General features: G+C 42.6%; 1 protein-coding gene across 4 annotated transcripts; it reads left to right on the forward strand.

Annotated features, from left to right (window-relative positions):
- Positions 1-1,960: 1,960 nt before the first annotated feature.
- On the forward strand, positions 1,961-25,357 carry ZNF800 (zinc finger protein 800). Of its 4 annotated transcripts, none has more exons than XM_053405285.1 (6): positions 1,961-2,604; positions 7,428-7,538; positions 9,603-9,698; positions 19,134-19,277; positions 21,415-22,477; positions 22,553-25,357. In XM_053405285.1, the coding sequence occupies exons 2-6, from the start codon at positions 7,478-7,480 to the stop codon at positions 23,490-23,492; spliced, it is 2,304 nt and encodes a 767-aa protein (XP_053261260.1). In that variant the 5' UTR covers positions 1,961-2,604; positions 7,428-7,477; the 3' UTR covers positions 23,493-25,357. The 4 variants fall into 4 exon arrangements, with proteins under 4 accessions (XP_053261260.1, XP_053261261.1, XP_053261258.1 ...); XM_053405286.1 differs by having other exon boundaries at positions 22,625-25,357; XM_053405283.1 differs by having other exon boundaries at positions 21,415-25,357.
- The last annotated feature ends 1,504 nt before the right edge of the window (positions 25,358-26,861 follow it).

Here is a 26,861-nt window from a genome sequence, read left to right on the forward strand (position 1 = left end):
GAGCCGGCGTACAGCTTCTGGGTCATGTGGCCAGCATTACTAAGCTGCTTCTGGCGAACCAGACCTGTGCATGGAAACACCATTTACCTTCCCGCTGGAGCGGTACCTATTTATCTACTTGCACTTTGACATGCTTTTGAACTGCTAGGTTGGCAGGAGCAGGAACTGAGCAATGGGAGCTCACCTTGTTGTGGGGATTCGAACCGCCAACCTTCTGAACCGCATCCCTCTATATAGTGGTAGCCATGCCCAACTGCCCACAGAATAACCTGTTTGTGGGGAAGGGTTTAATCGCCATAGTTGAGAGGGTAGGGAGAGGGTGTCTGTATTGCCCCAGATGAGTGGATGGTGAGAAAACGAATGCTTCTTGACTTTTCTACTATTTGATTGCTTTTACTTCTTGGACCTTTCTTCTGTATTGGTTAGATTTTTGTTATTTCAACACTGGAATGTTTATTGAAGTGAGAAGTAGATAGATGGAGTGACATGTATACTTTTTATATATTTATAAATTTGTAACTATATGTATTGCATTGAATGTTTATGTATCTTGATATGTTTTGTATATGGTTTATTTTGGATTCTTTTAATTAAAGTTTGCATTGAGGGACGTTTATTTATGTTACTTAAAATTTGGAATTGTGATGCTGATGACAATTAAGTCGTATTGCTGTTTTGAATGTGGAATTTGTATTCTATATCTTTGTTGTGATTTGTAAACTACTAAGGGATTTCTGTTGCAATATGAGGTAGACTACAAATTAGATGAACAAATAAATAAAATGCAAGAGTAATTTATTTATATTAAATTATCTGCTGGAGATGATGCAATATATTTTGTTCCAAGCTCAGATTAATTTGCAGTCCATTTTCAACGGAAATGACCTGGAAGTATCCAAATAACTTCACTTAATAGAGAAGTTTTGTCACTCTGTTACTGTAAAACTAGCGAGGCAGGATCTCAAACATCTGCGCCAAAGAAGCGCAGAATATCTGTATAAATTATGCAAACAGCATAAATTTCTACAGCCCATTCTGCTTCGGTGCATAGCAACGAAAGCCTTGCCTGCTTGGATATTTCACTGTCCCCTCATCCAGCTACGGAGTTGCCTGCTCCACTTTATCTTTGCGGTCAAAACATTAAAAACACTTCAATTTTGTGAATGAAAGACAGAGGTTCTCAGAATTATGCTTTTTTCTGCATGTGCACAGAATCTACAAGTCCCTCGCCATTAGGGTTCCCCGCGCACCGGTATAACCAGCCACAACCGGCGTTTTATTTTTTTTTGTAAACACAGACGTGGCGGCTGGATTGCTAGGTAAAACTTTTAAAAGAGAATTTAGACCGGGCACGCGAAGTCGATCGGCCGGCGGGATTTTAAAAGCCTGCTAAGATGCGCCTGTCGCGAAACCCGAGTAAGGCAAGCCGGCAATGGCACGGAAGAAGCGACCGTTGCGCCACGGATGGAGCCTTTTTTCCCACTAGAGAAAACAGGGCGCCCGGAGAACCCGATGCTTCGCCTCCGAGGGAGCTGCGCCGTGGAGGAACTTTTCTCTTCCCCTCGCGCGCTCGACTCCCTTCGCCCTGCGCGCCTCTGCGAGTGCGTAAAAACCATGGCGAGGTGGCTGCTCCAGGGCGCCAGGCGTACCCAAGCGCCGCAACCGTAGCATTTCCCTCGCTCAGCCACTTTCTAAACGCGGGTCGGAGTGCCACGCCGAGCTCGCTGGCGTCGCGGAAAAGCAAGCAGGAAGGCAGGCGCGGCGGCGGCTCCACCGCCCTTCGCCAAGCCGTGCGCCCTGGCACCAAGGCGCGCGCCACGGTGGCTCCAAAGGGCGCAAGCGAGCCAAGCGCAGCCGGAGCCTCCTGGGAGAGAGAGAGAGAGGGGGGAAAAGGCAAGGAGCCCTTTCTTGCCCCGGCGGGCCTCGAGGTGCCTTTCTTTGATTGGCTGAGGCGCATGTTGGAGAGGAGGCGCGCGCAGGGGACCCCGCCGCCGCGCGCCCAACTTTGCCCCCGCCGCCAACTTTGGTCGCCGTCGGGCGGGAACCCCGCGGAGCACAACAGCCACCTGCGCGCTCGGGGCTCTTGTTGGAGGAGAGCGCGAGCGGGAGAGAGGAGCGAGGAGGCTGGGAAGGGGGCGGAGAGGAGGGAAAAAGCCGGGTGCGGCGCATGCGCCGTGCGCTGCCCCGGGCCTGCCGCGGCCGCAGTCACTTCCTGCCCTTGCGCCCATCCGGCTCCGGGGTCGCGTCGCGGGGCCGCTTGGGCGGGACAGGCGACGGCGAGTTCGCGTCGGGGCGCGGCGACAACAGCGCACTGCCCTTCCCCGCCGGGCCCCGCATCGTCGGCGGTGGCAGGGTCCCCCGCGCCCGCCTCCGCGGAGCCTCCTCTCCGGGCGCCCTGCTCGCTGTCACCTGCTGCCTGCGCCTCCTCGGAGCAGCCCAGGGGCTCCTTCTTCCTTCCTCCCTCTCTGCCTCCCGCGCGCGTCCCGCCGGCCGGTGGCGGGCAGGCGAAGAGGGGCTTCTCTCACGCCCAGCCGCTGCCCGCCCGGCAGGCACCCCACGCGCCTCGCTCGGGCCGGGCTGGCGTCTCCCGCAGGAGCCTTTCCCGTAAGTGTGGTCGCCGCTGAAAGTCCCCTCTCCGCCTTCCCTCCGTCACGGGCACCCTCGCCCGCCGCGGAAAACACGGAGGCGATGCGTGTTGGTTGGTTTGGCTAGCGTGTGTGGGTGAACGCGCGCGTGCCCGCCCCCTCCCCTGACGCGCCGATGCTGGGTTGTGTGAGGCGGGCGACCCGTGTGACAGGTGGCCCGGAAGAGCGCGCGAGGAGTTGGTAACCTGGGCGTAGGTGGTGTGTTGGGGGAGAGGGAACTTGTGTGGAGGGGGATGAGTGCCAGAGAGGGAGAGGTGTGTGTGTGTGTGTGTGTGTGTGTGTGTTTGGGAATGTGGGTTCTGTATTGGAATGCTTGTTGTTGTTTTGTTCCTTCATCACTGATGGAAAAGCTAGTGATGGGGTGGAAGGGGGTGGGTGGGTGGCCAGGTCGTAATGGTTGGCATGGTCTGGGTTGGCATTCCTGTGTGTGGCATGGATCAGCCCAGCGCCAGATTTAGGGCAGTGTCAGGCGGTTCCACATCACAGGGCGCTGAGCCGAAGGATGATGATGATTATTATTATAATATCTTATATTTATGTGGGTACCTACTGAGAAGATCGGTTAAAAAGCAACCGTACCAAATTGAGTTTTTGTCAATTTTAAAAAACATAGTACTTGAAAGTTCAAAAAGTGCATGATTATATGTACACTAAACGTTGTGAGATGTAAGTAAACGAGAGAAAAGGAAAAAGAGAATCAGAACCTGGGTAGAAGGGAAAATAAAGATGGGAAGGGGGAAAACCCCAGTATTCTTACAAATCCTGTAATAGGTTAGGATCTGGTGAAGTACAGTAACAACCTTTTAAAGTATACAGTTTTGGGGTTCCCCCCTCCCCCCTTTATGAATTATTGTCAAATTAACATTGGGGGGGGGTGTGTGTGTGTGTGTGCCAAATTTCAGCCACACTCACAGTACTATATTACCCAGGGGCAAAACTAGGCGTTACTTCACAAGGGTTAAAGACCCAGTTTGGCACCACCCCTCACACACATTTGTGGGCGCTGGTGTTCGAAACTCCCACTGTTCCAGGCGGATTTTGTGACAGGAAATTTTACCAACACGAGCAGTTTTTGAGCTCTGGGCGCAGTACAGCGCCTAAGATTTCAGATTAAAAGTGTGGAGTGGAAGGAAAGGAGAACCTTTTTCTGCCTTCCCACTTCCAGCTACTCTCTGAAGAGTGGAGAAGAAATCCTCTTAAGAATATTAGGGGGGTAGGCAGGGAAAGGACTAGACCATGTGAAAAATGAACATAATATTTTAGCTGCTGTTCATTCATTTTCAGCTTTGTATTGTTCTTAGGTTTAAGTTTAGCTCCTGGCTTTCACATCTCAGTTTCTAACACTGCCGTGTAAACACACACACACAAAGAGAGAGAGAGAGAGAGAGAGAGAGAGAGAGAGAGAGAGAGAGAGGCTGGGAGCCTCAGTGGCTCCCTTCTAGGCTTCACCCAGGGCAAAAACCTTGGCTAGCTCTTGCATAGCTACAGCACTGTATTACCAAAGTCTTCCCCTAGATAGTCATGACTTTTCACACTCTAAGGATTTTCACACTCTAAGGACACTCTAAGGATTTGGCCAAGGATAGTGGGCCAGTGCACTGCCCCCTCTTCCCCATATGCCAGCCTGCAACATCTCTTGCCATAGGGCCAACAGATTGATCCTACATATCCTCCAGCAACAGGACATTTACAGGTGCAGCATTGCTGACTTCTGTGGCGCTGATCTCCTTTGCATCATCACATGTTTGAAGCTGCGTTCGCAGGACACATCTTATTTTGGTTTATATTTGACAACTGGAGGGCAACGGAGTGCCTAGCTCGGGAATAGGTTTGGATCAAGTTCTTGATCCCTCATTTATGGTGAATGTGAGATTGGGGAGGTGGAACTGCATGGTTTGACTTGTCAGGTAGGAAGGGACTGGTTTTGACTCCTCAGTTGCAGTAGACCATATGTGGTCATTTGTCTGTCTTTACACAGCAGGATTGATTCCTGACAATAAAAATAGGTTTGTTATTTACTTATGACATTTATATACTGCTTAATTATTTTCATTTATAAGCAGTGTGCATAAAAACAAGCCACAGAAAGTGAGACAACAAAATGAGTTCTGTAGATAGTTCTAAAATTCTCTCGCTTAAGTTGTTAAGGGAGTGTTTTGCTGCATATATGGAGAGGAAGGGAGAGAGGAGGTGTCAAGTTTGGTATGTAAGAGGTAGCATGACTTTTTTGATGGAGATATTTGTGCAGAGAAATGTTCATTTTCAAATACAGTTGTAGTTGCCAACAATTAAACACATTTCCCAGCCCATGGGGAAGCAACAGGTGCTGGTGAAAAGTGATAGAAATAGTATTCTGGGATGTTGTGTTACTGTGACTGGGTACATTTGACATATTACATGTTATAATGCATATCTGGTTTAAGGAGCCGTTTGGTGCCTAGCTGATATATTTAAGTTTCTAACACTGGTCCACATGCACTGCATACAGACATGGAGATGAGATAGTCTTCGTCAAGGACACAAAGCTTGATCATTTATTTAGATTCTGGTGCTGCAATCCTTCATATTCTTTTTTTGGAAGTGAGTCCCATTGGGGGGAAAGAGACTTACCATTGAGTAAACATGCTTGGATTGAGTTGTGTGTAGATCTTGCCATGATTCGTCTTCTTTGGTGATCACTTGTAGCCGAGTAAGATTGTCTTCCATGAATATGGTCTTAACAGTGTGTCCGTAGGTGACTGTGGAGGCCAATTCTGGATCCGCACATCCTTCCACAGTGTGGAAGGGCAGGAGTTGATGACGATGAGGATTTGCCAAGCGTGCTTTCCTCTTTACACATTTCTCCCTTTCATTTTGAGTTCGAGTGTCTTCAAACTCCATGACGCTTTTAGCAGAGGCCAGTTGGAGCACTCGCAGGCCAGTGTTTTCCAGTTGTCGGTGTTTATACTACATTTTTTTAAGATTTGCCTTGAGAGCATCTTTGAACCTATTGTTCATCGACATTACGCTTTCCATTGTTATGTTGGGAATAGAGTAAGAGCTGGTATAACTGGACAACATAGTACCAGTACTTTTCCTTTGAATGGAAAGTAAATGTGTTAAGGCATGGCCTGCAATGGTTACTCCGGAAGGAGCTCTTGTGGTTCACGATTATTAAACCAATTTATAGACCGCTGCAAAACATAAAGCCATCAATGTGGTGTGTGTACACGTAGAAACAGAATTAAATGTTATGCTGTTACGAAGGAGCAAGCATCATATACTTTATCTGCAAACAGCTGGACCATTTTAGAGAATGACATTTTGTAGTGCTCTTAACTCCTTCAATTGCAGCGTGAGGGAACCTGTCCAAAGTTCAGCAGTTCTATGTATGTAGCCTCAAATATGTGTGAGGCTGCAAAGGAGACCAGTGGCTTAGAAGTTGGCAGTGATGTGACTGGATGCATGCCATTGGAAATCTGTATTGGAGGATACTTAGGAACAAGTTGCATAAAAAATACTGGATTGGTAAAGGCACTCCATAAGCTCGTAGATATGCTTTACTCTAAAGTAGTGTATTTCTGAAGTTTTTAAAACTCACTGCTGTTCCCGCCTCTCCTGTTTTGATTGGATGCTGGTGGAGTGCTGAAAACCACAAACAGCCCTTTTTTTGGCCATCATCTGTCCTCCTGTAAATTATTTCACTCCGATAAATAAAATCCTTTGTGAATGTCAGTTCGCATTACAAAATGTTTGTAAATAGAGCTGAGCAAAACTGTTATTTTGGTTACTCCGATGTGCATTTTATAGGCTTCTAACGCTCGGCTGAAAAAATCCAGGAGAATTATTCTCCCTTTTGGGTTAAAATCCAAGCCAAGTCAATAATTGCTGTTTCAGCGCCCTTTCCCAGCTGGAAAGTAGCAAATAGCCAGGGGGAGTGCTTTTCAGGAAAACGACATTTCCCAGAGACTGCTGCACTGGAGAAACTTTCCCCCTTTACACATCCCATAGCTATTTGCTGTTCATGGATCAGTATACCTGGCTAACCAGCCAGGTAACTACTAGTATGCCCTGCTTCATCACAGGGTGGTTCAAACATAACCACCAGTGAGCCAGTGTGGTGTAGAGAGCCAGTGTGGTGTAGTGGTTAAGAGCGGTGGACTCGTAATCTGGTGAACCGGGTTCGCGTCTCCACTCCTCCACATTCTAGACTAGCTGGGTGACTTTGGGCTAGTCACACTTCTCTGAAGTCTCTCAGCCCCACTCACCTCACAGAGTGTTTGTTGTGGGGGAGGAAGGGAAAGGAGAATGTTAGCCGCTTTGAGACTCCTGAAGGGGAGTGAAAGGCGGGATATCAAATCCAAACTCTTCTTCTTCTTCTTCTTCTTCTAACAACGGGGGATTAGAGAGAAGGAATAAGTAGGGTTGGGGATTGAGGTGGGACAAAAGGTATTTGTGGGTTTACAGGGCTTAGATCAGCTAATTTGAATTAGCGCTGAAAAGGAGTGAAGAACTTTCCTGATTTGGGGAGGGAATGACTTGCCTCGTTTCCAAGTCCGTTTGATGCAACTTAAGCTGCCTCTAATTGCAATAGCTATTTCTAAAACAAAATTTATCCATGTATCCATGTCGTAGCAATGGCGGAGTTGAGAAGATTTCATTTTTTCATATGTGGAATTGCTCTTTGTATACATGTTCAATATTCACCGCTCGTTCTTAGATCAGTGGTTTTTACAGGGAAGTCATGTAACACCGCAGAACCTTATTTTCCTTGGTAAATGATAGAAAATTTGCTTATTTTAGCAGAAACGAGCTACTAGATGTAGAAGGAAAGTAGGGCGTTGATGTAGAAAATGCCTCTAAGGGACAAGTGTTGTCAGACTGACCACCATCACCATGGCTGCTGTGAACCAGGTAATAGTGCTTTAGTAATCTACCTTTCTTTAAAAAATAAATAAATAAATGCAGCAAGACGCTGTCGGGAAAAGATAGCCTATATTATGCTGCCGTAATGGAATTAGGACATCTTCAAATATTGTTGTATTGCCAGTATTATAAAAATGGTTGGGTTTTGATGGAGTACTTCTTACATCTGTGTTTCCTTCTTGTAGACTGGGTTGAGGGAGAAGGCAGGGAATAAACATTTTTGGAAAGTATGTTTCCAAGGCCTGCAAAACAAAATTTATTCAGCGTACAAATAGCTTGATATAAATATATACAAATATTCTGATGTTGGCACGTTGCTGCAATAACCACATGAGCTTAAAAAAATGGCTTGTAACCTAAAAACACTTGAAACGAGAAAATGAAGAGAAATATACACATTAGTACATGCTTCAACTTAAGATAGGATACCTACTAACCTACTTATCTGAGCTTGAGTAGGCAGGTATAAAAATATTTTAATTGACTAAATATGCACAGCCACATAAATAGAGGTCTGCTTCTATGTATATTTAAGAAATACTTCTAACAAGTGCAGGTGGCAAGTACCATCTTAAGATGGAGAAAAGTGTGTTCCCCCTTTTCTCGCATATAGTTGGAGTGTCTTTTTAAATTGATCCTTGGTATAATGCATATGGGACACGGGTGGCGCTGTGGGTTAAACCACAGAGCCTAGGGCTTGCCGATCAGAAGGTCGGCGGTTCAAATCCCCGCGACGGGGTGAGCTCCCGTTGCTCGGTCCCTGCTCCTGCCAACCTAGCAGTTCGAAAGCACGTCAAAGTGCAAGTAGATAAATAGGTACCGCTCCAGCGGGAAGGTAAACGGCGTTTCCGTGCGCTGCTCTGGTTTGCCAGAAGTGGCTTAGTCATGCTGGCCACATGACCCGGAACCTGTACGCCGGCTCCCTCGGCCAATAAAGCGAGATGAGCGCCGCAACCCCAGAGGCGGCCACGACTGGACCTAATGGTCAGGGGTCCCTTTACCTTTACTATAATGCATATACTGTATGTATCATCTAAAAACAAAGGGTTTTATCCTATTAAGTCACACTTGGAGTAAACTTTTGAAATAAATGGATTTTAATAATTTAAGCCCATTAATGTCAACTCATGACTTAAGTGGGTACAACCCAAAGAAAGTAAGTTGCTTCAGAATAGGGTTGTTACCTATGTAAAATTAATTGATCAGATGATTACTTGACTATACCGTCTATGGCTAATCATCTCAGATTTCTTTAATCGGGTGACATGTCTGTTAGGAATCTTTACAGATAAAAAGCTGTGATTGAAATAAATGTTCTTGCAAAGATGCCCAGTTGCGTCTTGACTGACTCAACAGAGTTAACAAACACTAGCATAACTCATTCCTTAAATTGAGATTAATGCAACTGAGCAGCAAACATAATCCTAATATGAATATAGGTACATGAGTGTAGGAATTGCTAGACAACATTGGTAAAACCTTATGGCAATTATTTCTAGCAATGACGCGTATTCTATCTTTCAAAAATGTTATTTGTCATTTATAGTGGTAACTGCTTTCTAGATAAGCTGTATATATACAGTGGAACCTCATTCCCGAATGCCTCCATTGTCGTACATTTCGGTTCCCGAACGCCGAAAACCCGGAAGTAAATGCTTCCATTTTCAAAGGTTTTTGGAACCTGAACGTGCAACGTGGCTTCCCCTGAGGGCAAGAAGCTCTTGCAACCAATGGGAAGTCGCGCCTCGGTTTTCGAACGTTTCGGAAGCTGAACGGACTTCCAGAATGGATTTCATTCGAGAACCTAGGTACCACTGTATCTCTATTTGTGTGTGAATATGCTTTTTTGAGCTTAACTGAGACAGTCACAGACATTACAGCTGTTTTGGAAATAGCAATAAAAAACCCTACATATTTGTCATTTTTTATATCCAGACTATATTGCAATGTTTTAATAGAACTTTAATAGAACAGCCTCAGTGCAGTTAACATTTATGTGTGGGCATGTACCTTAAGCTCTTTTATTTACTATTTATTGTGACTATTTTGCAGTGCATATACTGGAACCTGGAGATCATCCTTTATTGCAGCAGCCTCTTCAGACATCAAAATCCGGCATTCAGCAAATTATTGAATGTTTTCGATCAGGTACGAGTAGGTTCTTTTTATATATATTATTTTGCCTTGAAGGTTTGGAATGCTTCAGTGGTGGCGTAAATAACATCTAATGAACAATCTAAAATCATTATTTCACGTTTTGAGAAAAATGGCACTCTTGGATTTTCATGGATTAGATTTTGGGTTGTATCCAACATTAGTCATATTCACAGTAGAACCGCAGGGTTGTAACCAACAAAATAATTGCACATGCAAGCCTACTTCCGCAGGCAATATGGAACTTCTTCTCTCCCTCCTCCACCTCCAAAATCTGCTCTGGGGGTTCCCCCCAACTCTCTGGAGCAGTTTTAGGGGTGAGGGTGGAAGGAGAAAGAAGTAAAGTTCTCCTGTGCCCATGCAAGTTAGTTCATGTTCACACTGATATCCCTGGATACAACCCACTGAAATTACAGTGGTACCCTGGGTTACATACGCTTCAGGTTACATACGCTTCAGGTTACAGACTCTACTAACCCAGAAATAGTCCTTCAGGTTAAGAACTTTGCTTCAGGATAAGAACAGAAATCGTGCTCCAGTGGCGCGGCAGCAGCAGGAGGCCCCATTAGTGGTGCTTCAGTTTAAGAACAGTTTCAGGTTAAGAACGGACCTCTGGAACGAATTAAGTACTTAACCCGAGGTACCACTGTAATGCGCATGACTAACTTTAGTCCATTAATTTTGGTGGGTTGGCGCTGAGGAAAGTTCAGCTGGATGCTACCCAATGTTTTAAGAATTGCTTGTTTTAATTATTGTATTGATATTTGATTGTAAGTATACCACCTTGGGTTCCTATTTTAAGATGAGGACTTGGAGAATTTCTAAATGAATAAATAGGTCTAACCAAGATTCACCGACTCTGCTATTCTATTACCAACAGTAAGTAGTCAGTCAGATGCTTCTAGTACCTCCTGGCCTTTGCTGGTGTCCTGCGGTGAATGTTGATCAGACAGGGTGTTGTTGTTGTCATTTCAGCTTTTTAAATCTTCTGTTGTAATGTTCTTTGGTTGTACAGTCGTACCTTGGTTTTTGAACAGCTTAGTTCTCGAATGTTTTGGCTCCCGAATGCCACAAACCCAGAAGTGACTGTTCTGGTTTGTGAATTATTTTTGGAAGCTGAACGTCCGACGGGCCTTCCGCGACTGGTGATTGGCTGCAGGAGCTTCCTGCAACCAATCAGAATCCACACTATGGTTTCTGAACGTTTTGTAAATCGAATGGACTTTGTTTGACTTCCAAGGTACGCCTTTACTGTATACATCGTAGCTGAGACTGTAGCATTTCAAATTTTGAAAACCCCTTTGGGAAAATGTACACCACAAATGATGTGTTTACAATAGCAGTGTAGTTCTGAAGCATGCAGTAAACTTTTTTAAATCATTGCTTTTGATGGCAACGAGTGACAGCTGTTATGAAATAAAAATGATGCTTGATTGTTTATTTTACTGTATAATAATTATGTATGATGTTGTTATTGACTGCCTTGAGATGCCCATATAAAAAGCATATAAATATTTTAATAAAATATAAATAAATAAATTTAGGTACGGAAAACTAATAACTATAAATCTACTCTAACGTTAATCTTGCCACTCCATTTGTAAAATCATCTAAATTAGTGGCTTTTGCCATATCTTTTAGTAAATTGCATATGCTTATTTGTTGTAGGGAAGAAGCATTTCTTTGCTCTGTCTGCAGAAATTTGGAATTTCTCCTTTGTGACCTTAGAAATTTTGGGCTTAGGTTGAATGTTCAGGGAAGTTTTTAATGTATGACATTTTAATGTATTTTTGATCTTTGTTAAAGATTAAAAATGATGATGATGTCCAATGTGGTCTTGTTGCTTTCTGAAAAAAGGAGTAAGGATTGTCGTTGGCGTTCTCAAGCAGGATTGTAGTATATTGTTTCTATTTGGATTGTCTTTTCTAGTTAGGATAGCATTTTACATTTACATTTCATTTATTACGGCCATAGGCCCATACAGGTAAAAACAACACATCAGTGACAGCTTGTGCCGTAGGGAAAAACCACTAAAACACCACTATAACAATAAAATACTATAAGATGGAAAGGCATACTACGTTAGGATAGCAATTGAATGGATATGTGTGTGTTGCTAACTATAGTCATTTATGGGAGCGGGTGGCGCTGTGGTCTAAACCACTGAGTCTCTTGGGCTTGTGGATCAGAAGGTTGGTAGTTCTTATCCACGCGACGGAGTGAGCTCCCATTGCTCTGTCTCAGCTCCTGCCAACCTAGCAGTCAGAAAGCACGTCAAAGTGCAAATAGATAAATAGGTACCGCTGTGGTGGGAAGCTAAACGTCATTTCCATACACTCTGGTTTCTGTCACGGTGTTCTGTTGCACCAAGCGGTTTAGTCACACTGGCCACATGACCTGGAAAGCTGTCTGTGGACAAATGACGGCTCCCTCAGCCTGAAAGTGAGATGAACACCGCAGCCCCATAGTTGCCTTCAACTGGACTTAACAGTCCAGGGGTCCTTTACCTTTACCTAGTCATTTAAGGTGGTTTTTTTTTAGGTGTTTATTGTTTTATGCTACTTGTATTTCTACCTTTCAGTGTTTTAATTGTTAGCAGTTTTTATCTTCACTGTTTTATTGTTTTATACTAATTCCTTTCATATGTAAACCTAAGTGATAATTTAGTTGCAAGGCAGTATAGAAATACCCAGAATAAGATAATAATACTGTGTTCAAAATGGTTGGTAAGATAGTACTGGACTTCTATAAGTTTCTATCCAGCCCCTGCTTCCTTCCAGTTAGAATAATTATACTCTACTGTGGAATGGGGCAGGTAAGGGCCAGGTAATGAAAGCTATAAAGAAGAAACAGCAATCTATATCTATCTGTCTATCATCTATCTATCTATCTATCATCTATCTATATCTATCATCTATCTATCTATCTATCTATCTATCTATCTATCTATCTATCATCATCTATCTATATCTATCATCTATCTATCTATCTATCTATCTATCTATCATCTATCTATATCTATCATCTATCTATCTATCTATCTATCTATCTATCTATCTATCTATCTATCATCTATCTATATCTATCATCTATCTATCTATCTATCTATCTATCTATCATCTCTATCTATCTATATCTATCTATCTATCTATCTATCTAATCATCATCATCATCTTAAGTTCAAACATCACTGTTGTAATAACCATGGGTCAAGCTTCCTAACAATCAGGCAAACAGTGATTTAGAACTGTTTTTTCTTTTCATTTTCAGTCTACTCAAAACTTCCGAATTTAGCTGTATCTGGGTTCCAAAAGAGGAGCAGCAGAGCATGTTTGGTATCTTAATTCAGACATTAAGCCAAGCTGTGTTTTCTCAAACATGTTTCCTGGCTACTTAGAATCAATTTAGATAACGTAAAACAAGAACAACACAGTTAAGCTTTACAGAACATACTTTGGAATGATATCTGAAATAAAACTTAGAAAAAGGAAATACTAGTAGAGGAAAATGAAAAAAGTAAAGTAACAGGCGATTCCATGGAAATACCGACCCATTTTTCATTTTCATATATAGTTTTCATTTTCATATATATATATGACATCTGGTGGGAGGGCGTTCCACAGGGCGGGTGCCACTACCAAGAAGGCCCTCTGCCTGGTTCCCTGTAACCTCACTTCTCGCAGTGAGGGAACTGCCAGAAGGCCCTCGGAGCTGGACCTCAGGGGGGTGGAGATGCTCCTTCAGTTATACTGGCCCGAGGCCGTTTAGGACTTTAAAGGTCAGCACCAACACTTTGAATTGTGCTCGGAAGCATACTGGGAACCAATGTAGGTCATTCAGCACCGGTGTAATATGGTCTCGGCAGCCACTCCCAGTCATATGTGTTGTCATGTGCATCATTTATACCTCTTTTTAGGACTGCCATACTTATTTCCCTGATAACGCAATAATTATTAGGCCTCTTATTTGTATGTGCCATCAGTGTAGGGCATCTTACAGAGTTCTGCAAAAAGTGAAAGATGTCTCCCCTCAAGAAGCTTAAAATCTGAAAGACAAGTCATGGTGGGGGAATCTATTCTACTGTTTCCAGTAGAGTGTACTTCAGTCACCCGTACACATTGCACTGAGCATACTAACACACTTGCACTGCTGTTGTGTAGTACAAGAGAGGCTGATGTTTTGAGCTGGAAAGAGGATGGTAGTAATTTGACTGTGTTCAGAGCCTCCCATCCTTTTCAGTAAACGTCCGTGCATTGCAAACTCTTATTTTAGTTTGAAATATGCAGAAGCGGCTAAAGAACTCCAGGTTCACTTCAGCTAAGTGAGTTGGAAATTGCGCAATTCACATCTTTTAACAGAAATCTCTTGGTTTTAAAGCATAGCTGCCAACCGTCCCTTATTTGGCGGGAAAGTCCCTTATCCCAACACTGTGTCCCGCTGCTGTCCCTTATTGATGATGTCCCTTAAATTTCCTGGGTTTCAAAGGAAGCAGCTCCTCTCCCTCTCTCCTGCCAGCCGGCCAGGGAGGAGGGAGGCTCCAACTGTGTTGCTTGGCTGCATTGCTCACCCAATAAGGAGTCTAAGAACGACTGGGGGGGGGTGGAGCTTGCATGCCTTGTGCCGATCAAATCGGCTGTGTTGCCTGGGGACTCGCCTTTGCTCAGCGCTTCCCAGCGGAGAGGTGACGGTGGTTTTCCTTGCTGCATCCCCTTTGCCGGGTTGCTGCGCTGTGGGAATCACTGCTTGAGGCTTCGTTTTGTCTGCTGGATGGGCTTTCTGCCTTTGGCTTGGAGGGGCTCAGAAGCTGAACATACCTGTGCTTGGAAAACCCCTTATTGGCTGCTGGTCCCTTATTTTCGAGGCTGCTGGTCCCTTATTTTCAAATCTGTAAGTTGACAGCTATGTTTTAAAGCCTTGTATATACCGTATTTTCTCAGTTTCCCCTCACACCACTTTCTCACTCCTTGCTGGAATAGCATCTGTAGTTATTGCTTCTTCTTACTTTTGTCTCCATGGCCTCACATATCTTGCTCCCTGTACCTAGTATAGCTCTTTTTAAAAGGAAAGCAACTTCCTGCTTCTCCAATACAATGAGCTCAAAGTGTTTTCTGAACTACCTTAGCCTTGTACTGCCCACCACTTGGCTTTCCCGTGCCCTATATCCTTGTTCATTCATCTCTGAACACACCTCCACCCCAGCCTTTTTCTTGTAAATCTAATTTAAATGGCAAGTCAGCTCCATGGCCTGACATGTCTATGTTCTCAAGTATTTACTTAGTGCACTGGCACTGTCAAATGGCAGCAGCAATAATTTATGGGACTACAAATGGCTTTTTTGCTCAGGTGTTTGACATAAGAGAAATAGAAGTGCTTTGAAAAGGAACTCTGAAACTTTTATAAAAGGGATGCTCTGTGGGCCCAAGTTTGTCTTTAGCTTTTAGGATATTTTACCAGGTCACACCTGATCAATCTGGATACCTGATCGTGTGCTAGGCAAATAAACTTTTGAAAATGGAAATAATGTTCCATATACCAAGCATGTTGTTGGATGATCCCTTCAAACACCGAAATAACAGTTTTGCACAGAATTGCAGCCTCATTCTATTGCCCATTTAGTACCATTTTAACTATTATATTTGCCTGTGAAAATAGTATAAGTATTGTACAGTCGTGCTATTGTATGATCCTTGCTTTTGAAACCGTAGTTTTTATCAGTATACTAAGTAAAATAGGCTAAGCTGAAAACAAGCAATCTTTTTGTTCGTTTGTTTTTACTTCCTCATTAATGTCTTACTAAGGCTTTCTGTGAAGTGGCATTAAAATTAATTCAGTAGATGTTTTAATATTAAATAAATTTGTGTTTTGGGGAGAAATGGACTTTGATTTTATATAACTTATATCTGAAAGAAATAACGCTAGTGATAAATATACAATTTTGCAGTATTGGAGTAATAAAGGTAAAGGACCCATGGATGGTTCAGTCCAGTCAAAGGCAACTACGGGGTTGCGGTGCTCATCTCACTTTCAGGCTAAGGGAGCCGGTGTTTGTCCACAGACTGCTTCCCGAGTCATATGGCCAGCATGACTAAACCACTTCTGGTGCAATGGGACAGCATGACAAGTGCCAAAGTGCATGGAAATGCCATTTACCTTCCCACCACAGCGGTACCTATTTATTTACTTGCACTGGTGTGCTTTAGAAGTGCTAGGTTGGCAGGAGCTGGGACAGAAGAACAGGAGTAATAGGAATAATAGGCTGTTAGTAGCATCAGTTGGATCTCTACACTGATATCGTTTCATGTTGAGAGAGGCATACCCACATTCACACTTTTAAACAGAACTTTACATCATCTTGAAGTCCAGATTTGGTTAAAAAAAGAGAGAGAAATATATGGATAAGAATACATCATAGAAAGTATCATTCATTATTCAGTAACTAGATGTTGAAGGGTTTGAAATAAATTACTCAAGATTGTTGTTAGTTTGTGTTCAAGGGTCTAACTGATTTCCGTCTGGCTTTGGCCTGTTTTTGAGTCACCCAGTTGGATGATTTATGCTGGGATATTGTTAGGAATTATCTAATTCTTTTCTGATGGGCCTCTAAACAGCTTTAAATACCATCAACAATGGGCTGTCTCTCTGGACCAGGACATTCCAGAGGTTTGGACCCAGAAGGTGGTGTTTGACGATTTCCGTTCCATCTTACAGTTTTGTCTTTAAGGTTCCCATGCTATTTAACATTCACTTGAAGCTGCTGAAAGAAGTCATTTGAGGAGGTTTGGATCAAAGTGTTGTCCCTTTATTCTACCTGCTCTAGTCAAAATGCCCCAGTAGAACTGACTTGGGTTGGATAGCACAGTCGCTGAAAGAACCAAGTTAGGGGATTTTCCTGAACTTGATGCTAGTTATATTGAGTCTGGTGGCTATGAGTGACTTTTAGTAGGGCCAAAGTTGGTGAACTATCTAATCTAAATTAGATAGCTAATTAGAAGCTATCTAATCTAAATAAAGCAAATCTCCCGTTAAATGTGCTCTCTTTACATCCAGACCATATTCTTATAGAGCACTCTACAGCTGCCTTTATAGATGATTTGGAAACTTCAACTGCTTCAGAATGCAAGCACTAGTTTGCTTATGTGAGCCATTGTTTAGGGCACACCACATGCTGTATCAGGATGGAATTGATTTAAATCGATTTAAATCACTAGTCAGTAAGATTTGATTTAAATCATTTTTTTATAGAAGGACTCATTCTTGCTGGTATAATTTTAATATTTACAACCAGATGAAGTTTTTATTTCTGGAATAATAAATTTTCAGAGTAGTTTTTACAGTTATATCAAAAATTACTGATTTGGTTATACTATTAGAAATGCATAGACTGATAATCATGAAATTATTGTGAGGTTTAATAAGTTGACTGTTTATATTTGGAAAACTTTTCTGCTGTACTTTATTGGAAGGAGAAAAACAATCATTTCCTTAATAACAATTTAACTAAAACAATAACATTATAGCATATGTATCCATGTTGGTTAAACTTTTTTTAAAAAAAAACACAAAAAACTTAGACTGAGTTTTAGCACACATGAAAAACTTAAAACAAATCCTTATTTCCTGATGAATAGACTTTGGAATATAATGTAACTTAAACAGAAAACTATCTTTAGAAAGATTTTTCCTCCAAAAGCATTTTATTTTAAAAATCCAATTTAAATTAAAACATGATTTAAATTTTAAAAATCTGATTTTTTAAAATAAAAAAAATTATTCAGTTTTATCCACCCTGTGCTGTACCATTGGTTTTCAGGCTCAGTTTAAAGTACTCATGTTGACCTTTAAAGCCCTAAACAGGCTGTTTGAGGGACCACTTGTACGCATACTAAACTGCCCTGGCCTTAAGATTCGCCCCTGAGATCACAAGGAACCAGTTTTAATTCTGGAGTCAACTAAAAGTGTAAAAGATTATTAGCATAAAAGTGTAAAAGATTATTAGCATGCACTTTGCACTGCACAAAACTGATTGTTCTGCAACCCCTTCATGATCCACCTGTAGGGACTCCCCCCCCCCAGCCTTTTTTTAGCGAGTCGTTATTACATGAACAGTTCTCTGTCATGGTGCAAGTTTGTCAGTGCCTACTAACCAGTTACTGACAACTAGTCGTTTCTGAGCACAATTCAAAGTGTTGGTGCTGACCTTTAAAGCCCTAAATGGCCTCGGTCCTGTATATCTTAAGGAGCGTCTCCACCCCCATCGTTCAGCCCCATCGTTCAGCACTGAGGTCCAGCGCCGAGGGCCTTCTGGCGGTTCCCTCATTGCGAGACGTGAGGTTACAGGGAACCAGGCAGAGGGCCTTCTCGGTAGTGGCGCCCACCCTGCAAAGGAAATAAGCAGCTATCCTATCTTTAAAAGACATCTGAAGGCAGCCCTGTTTAGGGAAGTTTTTAATATTTAATGCTATGCAGTGGTACCTCGGGTTAAGAACTTAATTCGTTCCAGAGGTCCGTTCTTAACCTGAACCTGTTCTTAACCTGAGACACCACTTTAGCTAATGGCGCCTCCTACTTCTGCTGCGCCACCGCCACGCGATTTCTGTTCTCATCCTGAAGCAAAGTTCTTAACCCGAGGTACTATTTCTGGGTTAGTGGAGTCTGTAACCTGAAGCGTCTGTAACCCGAGGTACCACTGTATTGTTTTTTTAATATTCAGTTGGGAGCCGCCCAGAGTGGCTGGGGAAACCCAGCCAGATGGGCGGTGTATAAATAAATAAATTCTTATTCTTATTCTTATTGACCACCATGCAAGCCCTCCACAGCCCAAGGGGCCAAAAACTAAGTACTTAAGGGTTGCTACCCTGTACACACTTACATGCGACTAAGTCTCATGGAACTCAGTGGGGTAATTATGGGTAGTAGCCATTAGTCTTACTGATGTCTGTGGGAAAGATGTTGGCATTTGATTAATTTTCCCATAAACATAATTGAACATTTAAAGTACTTACCTTCACCTGGATCACGGGTGTCAAACACAACGCCCGCGGGCCGAATCCGGCCCGTCAGACCTCGTCATGTGGCCCGTGTAACCGCCGCCGGCCGCCAGCCTTCACCTATTATTCTCGCTTTTTTTTTTTTACACAAGAAAGCCGCCTCTTCAGCGCATGCACGGCAGCCTGCAAGCCAGAGAACGTCTGCCCTCTAGCGGCGCCGGTCGTTCTACACAGGAAACCTCCACTTTACATGCATTCAGGAAACCTCCACTTGTTTTTATATTGAGCGCATATTGAGTCCTATAGATACAACCAGCCCTTTGAGGGTAACCAAACTGCTGATGCGGCCCCCGATGAATTTGAGTTTGACACCCCTGACCTGGATCATGCCTTGAATGCACCTAGTAGTAACTTTTTATATGTTTCTTTTTATATGTTTCAGGAACTAAGCAACTTAAACATATTTTGCTGAAAGATGTGGACACTATCTTCGAATGTAAATTGTGCCGCAGCCTCTTCAGAGGACTACCGAATTTAATAACCCACAAGAAGTTCTACTGTCCTCCAAGTCTCCGGATGGATGACAGTAAGTTTTGTTCTCTCAAGTCTCTTGTTCAACGTACAGTCGTACCTTGGAAGGCGAACGGATTCTGTTCCGGAAGTCCGTTCGACTTTCAAAACTTTCGGAAACCAAAATGCAGCTTCTGATTGGCCGCAGGAAGCTCCTGCAGCCAATCGGAAGCCGCGGAAGTCCCGTTGGACGTTTCTCTTCCAAAAATAGTTTGCAAACCGGAACAGTCACTCACGGGTTTGTGGCGTTCGGGAGCCAAAACGTTCGAGAACTAAGCTGTTCGAAAACCAAGGTACAAGTGAATCTCTAAACCTAGAATGCAGTATCTGTGCATCACAGTGTGTCTTCATTTTTCTTCTTTTCCTTTTTTTTTTTACCAATTTTGCCTTATAAACATCAATAATTATACATCCGTGCTTATTCTTAAAGCCTTTTTCTAAAGTCGACCTAAATTCCCTTCCACGATTTCCTCAATTCTCATACAAATGACAAAACAAAATAAAAGCAAAACAAATTATAATTATACACCCTTTGGATTCCCAAACTCCACCCCCCCTTTCCCGGTTCCAATCCCCAATAATCGTCCATCAATCAATCTACTCTCAGCCTGGAGACCTCACGTCCGAGGCTCTTAATTCTCTCTCAATTCCTCTCTGCCGGCTTTTGTGTCTTCATTTTTCTTATTACTGACATAGCACTACTGCATTAATGTGGGCCACAACCAATGCTGCAGCTCAGTGGGCATGGCAGACTTTTGTCTGGCCCCCCCATGAGTCAGTGGGGGCCATATGGAGCAGGTTTGGAGGGCATGCGGTGGAGGAGAGGAAATGATAGTCCTGTTGTGCCAGCAGAATTCTGCTGGTGCAAGCCTCAAATACAGCCCTGTGTCACCGTGCAGTAACAATGGCAAAAGACAGCGCCGTTTTCTGAGGAGCTAACAATATAAAAGAAGACAACACTGGAAAAGTAGAAAAGCAAAAGTAGCAATATGAATATGAGTACAGTGGTACCTCGGGTTACCATACGCTTCAGGTTACATACGCTTCAGGTTACAGACTCCGCTAACCCAGAAATAGTACCTCTGGTTAAGTACTTTTCTTCAGGATGAGAACAGAAATCGTGCTCCGGCGGTGCGGTGGCAGCAGGAGGCCCCATTAGCTAAAGTGGTGCTTCAGGTTAAGAACAGTTTCAGGTTAAGAACGGACCTCCGGAACGAATTAAGTACTTAACCCGAGGTACCACTGTAGAAGGAGAATCTACCCAGTTGACCCTGACACAAAACTGCACACTTACACTGTATAAGAGAATGTAAGTTTCACCACCCCACCCTTCTCCCCCGTCTTCTTCCCCATTCTCATACAGTGGTACCTTGGTAATAATAATAATAATAATAATAATAATAATAATAATAATAATAATAATTTATTATTTATATCCCGCCCACCTAGCTGGGTTTCCCCAGCCACTCTGGGCAGCTTCCAACAGAATATTAAAATACAATAATCTATTAAACATTAAAAGCTTCCCTAAACAGGGCTGCCTTCAGATGTCTTCTAAAAGTCTGGTAGTTGTTTTTTCTCTTTGACATCTGATGGGAGGGCATTCCACAGGGCGGGTGCCACTACCAAGAAGGCCCTCTGCGTGGTTCCCTGTAATTTGGCTTCTCACAGAGAGGGAACCGCCAGAAGGCCCTCGGCACTGGACCTCAGTGTCCGGGCAGAACGATGGGGGTGGCTTGCAACCATTGTGGATTACAACCGTTTTGGATTACAGCCACGTCAAACCCTGAAGTGTGTGTCCCTTTTTTGGATTACAACCCACTTTTTTGGGGGGGAGGCTCCATTGGTGAAAGCGCGCCTTGGGTTACAACCTGTTTTGGTTTACAACCGGACCTCCAGAATGAATTAACCAAGGTATGAGTAAACCAAGGTATCACTGTACTGTATACAACACTTGATGTCTCACATCATATGTAACTAATCCACAACCTGAAAAAAGAGACAATGCACGATGTAAACCAAGAAAATATTTAATAAAAAAATATTTTTTTTAAAAAAAGAACACCAACCACCACCGCCCGATTTCTTGTTGGGCGTGACACCTGTGAAATAATATAATATAAACATTGTGTTGTTATTTTTTTAATCTACAGACTCTCCTGATGTAAATGATAAGCAGAGCCAAGCCATAAGCGATCTCCTGGAAGCTATGTATCCTAGAGTGGACAAGCAAGAATATATAATCCGTTTGGAACCTATAGAGACGAACCGGAATGCTGTCTTTCAATATGTTTCGAAGGCGGATAGCACAGTTGAGAACATTGAGATGAACGTCACCACCGAACCAGCTCCTGTAGCAGAAACGCCAGAAACTACCGCAGAACCTCCTAAATCGGTTCCTAGTCCCTCACAGGAAGAAACGGCAGAGGTTGCTGTGGCTGCTGCTGCTAGCAAGGTAATATTGACTCCAGAAGAACCATCTCTGTCAACAAAGCCTAAGCTGGAACGTGATAAACCAGATTTGGGTCACCAGTTAATTTGCTGCCTCTGTAAAAAAGAATTTCATTCCAGACGCAGTGTACGCCGGCATATTAGAAAAGTACACAAGAAGAAGATGGAAGAACTGAAGAAATTTATTGAAATTAAAAGGCGGCCAAATCAGACATCTGGAAGGGGGCGCAATAAGAACATTCTTGTAACACTGGGTAGGAGCTGTCCTGTATGCTATAAATCCTTTGCTACAAAAGCCAATGTAAGGAGGCATTTTGATGAAGTTCACAGGGGACTGAGAAGGGATTCCATCACTCCTGACATAGCTACAAAGCCTGGGGAACCTTTGTCCTTGGAATCGGCTAAAAAATCTGTTAAGACCCGAAAACAAAAGTCCCTTAAGGCTGAATACAACTTAACCACCTGCAAATGCCTCTTGTGCAAGAGGAAATACAGTTCGCAGGTAATGCTCAAAAGGCATATGCAGATTGTTCACAAGATCACCCTTTCGGCAAAAAATGCTAAAAGAGAGAAGAAGCCCAATAACGCAGTAAGCACAGAAGTGAAAGAGAAAACGGAACCAGCAGAATCTGTGGAATCAGTGCCTCCCCTCATCAGCTCCCCGCAGAATGAAACAAAGGGAACAAATCATTCGAATGAAAGGAAGAATGCATCTTCATCGACTGAGAAAAAGAATGCCTCATCATCCGCCGAACGAAAGAATGCCTCATCATCCGCTGAACGAAAGAATGCATCATCTGCTGAACGAAGGAATGCATCAGCTGCTGAACGGAAGAATGCATCATCTGCTGAACGGAAGAATGCATCATCTGCTGAACGGAAGAATGCATCGTCCGCTGAACGAAAGAATGCATCATCCGTTGAACGAAAGAATGCATCGTCTGCTGAACGGAAGAATGCATCATCCGCTGAACGAAAGAACGCATCAATCGCTGAACGAAAGAATGCATCATCCGCTGAACGAAAGAATGCATCGTCCGCTGAACGAAAGAATGCATCGTCCGCTGAACGAAAGAATGCATCTTCTTCCACTGAAAGGAAGAACGCACCACCCACGAAGAAAAACAAAGTTAAACCGAGCTCTGAAAATTCTAAGTCAAGTAATCAGTCCATTGCAAGTGGTCTCCGAAAGCCCAGGAAGCCGAGACTTTCCGTTGGCTTTGACTTTAAAAAGCTTTACTGCAAACTCTGCAAACGCCAATTTACGTCGAAGCAAAATCTAACGAAGCACATCGAGTTGCACACGGATGGAAATAACATTTTTGTGAAATTTTACCGGTGCCCGCTCTGCCCTTACGAAACCCGCCGGAAGCGCGACGTGATCAGACATATAACCGTGGTCCACAAAAAGTCTTCGCGTTACCTTGGCAAGATAACGGCGAGCTTGGAAATCAGAGCAGTGAAAAAACCCATTGACTGCGTTTTAAACAAGGTGACGAGAAGAGGCGCTCCGAGGGATGAAAGTAAGCAAATTGGTGCAAAGCCGGACGTCACCTCGAACTCGCCGAGCAAGAAGTACGAAGGGGCTGATGTGGGCATTGAAGTGAAAGTCACAAAGAATTTCTCTCTGCACAGATGCAATAAATGCGGGAAAGCGTTTGCCAAAAAGACTTTCCTAGAACATCACAAGAAGACTCATAAGGCAAATGCATCCCATTCGCCCGAAGAAAACAATACAACCAAAGGCAGAAGCACGAGATCTAAAGCTCTTGTCTGCTGAGGAACAACTAGTGCCTTGCAAAATGTTTGCCTGAATTTTCCGCTGGTGTTTCTAGCTCAGACTCTGACGCTGTAGAACATAAAAAGAATATTGCATTTATTCTTTTCAGCCACATATTTATAGGATTCGATATGAATTTGTCTTTGTTCAAGAAAGTGAACCTAGCACAGTTGTACATGGTCGGTTCCTGAAAGTTTAATAATATTCTGTAACAAGTTGTTTGGGGCATAATGTTTAGCGGTAGGGACCGTAGTTCCAAAGGTTTTTTAAAATTAATTTTGCACTTCGTTGGTACTGACCAGGTAGAGGAAAGCCTTTGATGGGCTTGAAATAGCCTGTTAGTGCTGTGTTTCCCTGTGGTTTTAGTCTGTTAGCAAATATTTCTGGCATACAGAGTTTTGCATAAATGCTAGCATACTTAAGATGAGCATAAATTTAGGGTCTATAGCTCTATATAGCTCTATAGTTTAGAGTCAACACTTTTGCGTTAAAAGTCCGTTTCTCTGTTTGACACAAGATGTCCATTCCTCTTAGAGAAACTAAAATCTCAGGTTTTTTCCTGAGCTAGAATTTTGGTACCTGGACCTTTATAGCTAGCATTTTAACCATAACGTTTGTTTCCACGTACCCTGTTTAGACACCTGCGGGTGGGGATATTGGATATTCTACAGTTCAGTGGCAATTTTACATGACATACAAAACAACAGTCTTAACTAGCTTCAGTTGAAATGTTGTTGGGCAACCAGCCACCAAGGAGAGAATAGTTTGGTGGGTTTTTTTTTAATTACTACTTTATACGAAAGATTATTAATCTCTAACAGATGTTTATTAAGAGTATATCTATGTTGATATTTCAGATCCAAAGTTCCCATTAGGTGAAGGTATCTTTCCAGAGTTAAACCACTTGTGGATTCTGGTTTTAATGTGAAAAGGTTATATGTAGACAAGCTTCCAGATACTTGGGAGCTACCCTCAGGTTGCTGGGGGGAAGTTGGTGGGTTTTTCGTTTTGTCTTTTAAAGGCTAAATAATAAAGATATGGGTTATTCTTACCAAAACCACAGTCAGCTTATTGGACACAGAAAGTGCTTCTGGCTTTTGTGTGGAAAATGTTCGTGCTGCCTACAAGTAAAGCCCCCTTTTTTTAAGCTGGCTAAATATTATATTGATATATGTATTTCTCCTTAACATGAGATGATGTGTGGTAAAATTTGGAATTAGAACCACTAATATCTTGAAATAGTTCTATGAGAAGAAATATTTTTATAAGATATTTTCTTAGTAAATGTATTGATTGTTCCTAAAAGGTAACGTCTTGTCTGAGTTTTTCAAGAGTGATTAAACTCCATTAAAAATAGCCCTTTGAATTAATAGCCAGCTTTCTTATTTCATGTGTGCAGTAGTGCTGGTAACAGAAAAACGAACATTTTAAAAGGGAAATTTTGCAAACCATTTTTGAAGACCTATTCTTTTTAAGGACGTTATCAACTTGGAGCATGCGTTCCAGACTTGGCCCTTACTTAATTCTAATTTTGCTGAACAGATTTTACGTCCATTGTGATATACTACTAAGCAAACACTTCTTGTGTGATGTACTTTAAAAATATTTTTTTACAGATGAATGTATATGAGCAGTTTCTTAGCATAATTTGAATGAACTGCAATTTGAATCGTAATATTTTTTAGCATTGGCGCTAATTTCAATTCATGGTTCAATACTTTTTTGGGAGTATTAAGTTTGACTGTACTGAACTTGCTGCAAAAAAAAATGTATAGTAATTTTGCATGGTTAGCATATTGGTCAGTCTTTCATATGGAAGTTTACAAGTGACCCACATTCCCCTATTTTAATTGTTGTGTTTTTTTTTTTAAAAAGATTATACACAAGCACTTTAATAGATGCAGTTTAAAATTTTAGTTATTTTTTAAAACACAGTACACTAATGTTCATGTGAAGATAGTAGATGGGTTTTGTAGACAATTCATATACAACCGTAGTTCCTTAAATATTGTTTAAACGGAAGATAGTGGAAGGACTTTTTTTTCTTTCTTTCTTTCTGCCCACAAGATGTTGAATGACCACTGTAGATGGCACTTGACTTTCACTGTAAAGTTTATGAAATTCTTGCTTCCTATCTTATTTTATAATCGATTCTATAGCAAAACATTAGTATACCTACCATTATGAAATTTTTGGCAGGTTTCTGCGCTTTCTTAATTTTTAGAAAATGTTTAGTGATTTGTGTCAAATTGCCACAGTTTAAAAGATGATGGGTTAGATCCAGAAGACCTGTGAACAGGATCCCGCTCACAGGATCCTCCCACTGGAGGAAGGCGGATAAAGCTATTTTCACTGATTCCTCCTTCTCCCGCCTCCAGAGCAGTGTGAGGTGTGGCATGGAGGGCTAGAGAGGAAAGAGGAAGTGGCAAAAACCACCTCGCTTCACCTTCCTCCCGTGGGAGCTTCTGCTGGTTCTTGGTCCCTTCTGTTCACGGAAGGGACTCTCTCTGGATCCAACCCGATGTACAAATGAAGAAATGCCATTTTTAAAATATTGGTCGACTCCCTTGCTTAGGGAATGCCTTGTGTCCATATATACTTTTTTGTATAAAATATATCTAAAAATGTTGATCATAAATAAAAAAAAATATTCTTTTATGGATAGGTAAGTGTTTGGCCTTTTAGTGCTTTGCACTAAAAAAACAAAACTGTGAATGGAAAATAGACTGTAACTGTTGCTGGAAATGTTCTATGTTTGAATACACTTGCTTCTTGGAGAAATGTACTTTATTTGGAAATAAAGCAGACTGGAAGTTATTTGAGGTAAATGTACTCGAATGTTTGTACTTGATTTTATTAGTTGAATTTGTGCTTGTTTACAAGTCCGAGAATAATATGGGTTACGTTAGTCTTTTTCACAGTGCCCAGGTACTCTTGGGGCTAGGGAAACAGGTGGCGCTGTGGTCTAAACCATTGAGCCTTTTGGGCTTGCTGATCAGAAGGTTGACGGTTCGAATCCCCAAAACGGAGTGAGCTCCCGTTGCTCTGTCCCAGCTCCTGCCAACCTAGCTGTTCAAAAGCACACCAGTTCAAGTAGATAAATAGGTACTGCTGCAGCGGGAAGGTAAACGGCGTTTCCCTGCGCTCTGGTTTCCGTCACAGTGTCCCGTTGCGCCAGAAGCGGTTTAGTCCTGCTGGCCACATGACCCGGAAAGCTGTATGTGGACAAATGCCGGCTCCCTCGGAGATGAGCGCTGCAACCCCATAGTCACCTTTGACTGGACTTAACCGTCCAGGGGTCCTTTACCTTTTTACTCTTGGGTCTGATGGGGAGACAATAAGAGAGCAGAAGGTTAGGGATGCTTGGAG

This window comes from Podarcis raffonei, chromosome 10 (assembly GCF_027172205.1).
Source record: "Podarcis raffonei isolate rPodRaf1 chromosome 10, rPodRaf1.pri, whole genome shotgun sequence".
NCBI lineage: Eukaryota > Metazoa > Chordata > Lepidosauria > Squamata > Lacertidae > Podarcis > Podarcis raffonei.

Bases quoted from the DNA above. Each gene is read 5' to 3' on its own strand.
- ZNF800 (XM_053405283.1), top strand. From the start codon at position 7,478: ATGCCTCTAAGGGACAAGTGTTGTCAGACTGACCACCATCACCATGGC. The intron at 7,539-9,602 runs GTAATAGTGCTT...ACTATTTTGCAG, and splicing joins CCATGGCTGCTGTGAACCAG to TGCATATACTGGAACCTGGA. The intron at 19,278-21,414 runs GTAAGTTTTGTT...TTTAATCTACAG, and splicing joins AAGTCTCCGGATGGATGACA to ACTCTCCTGATGTAAATGAT.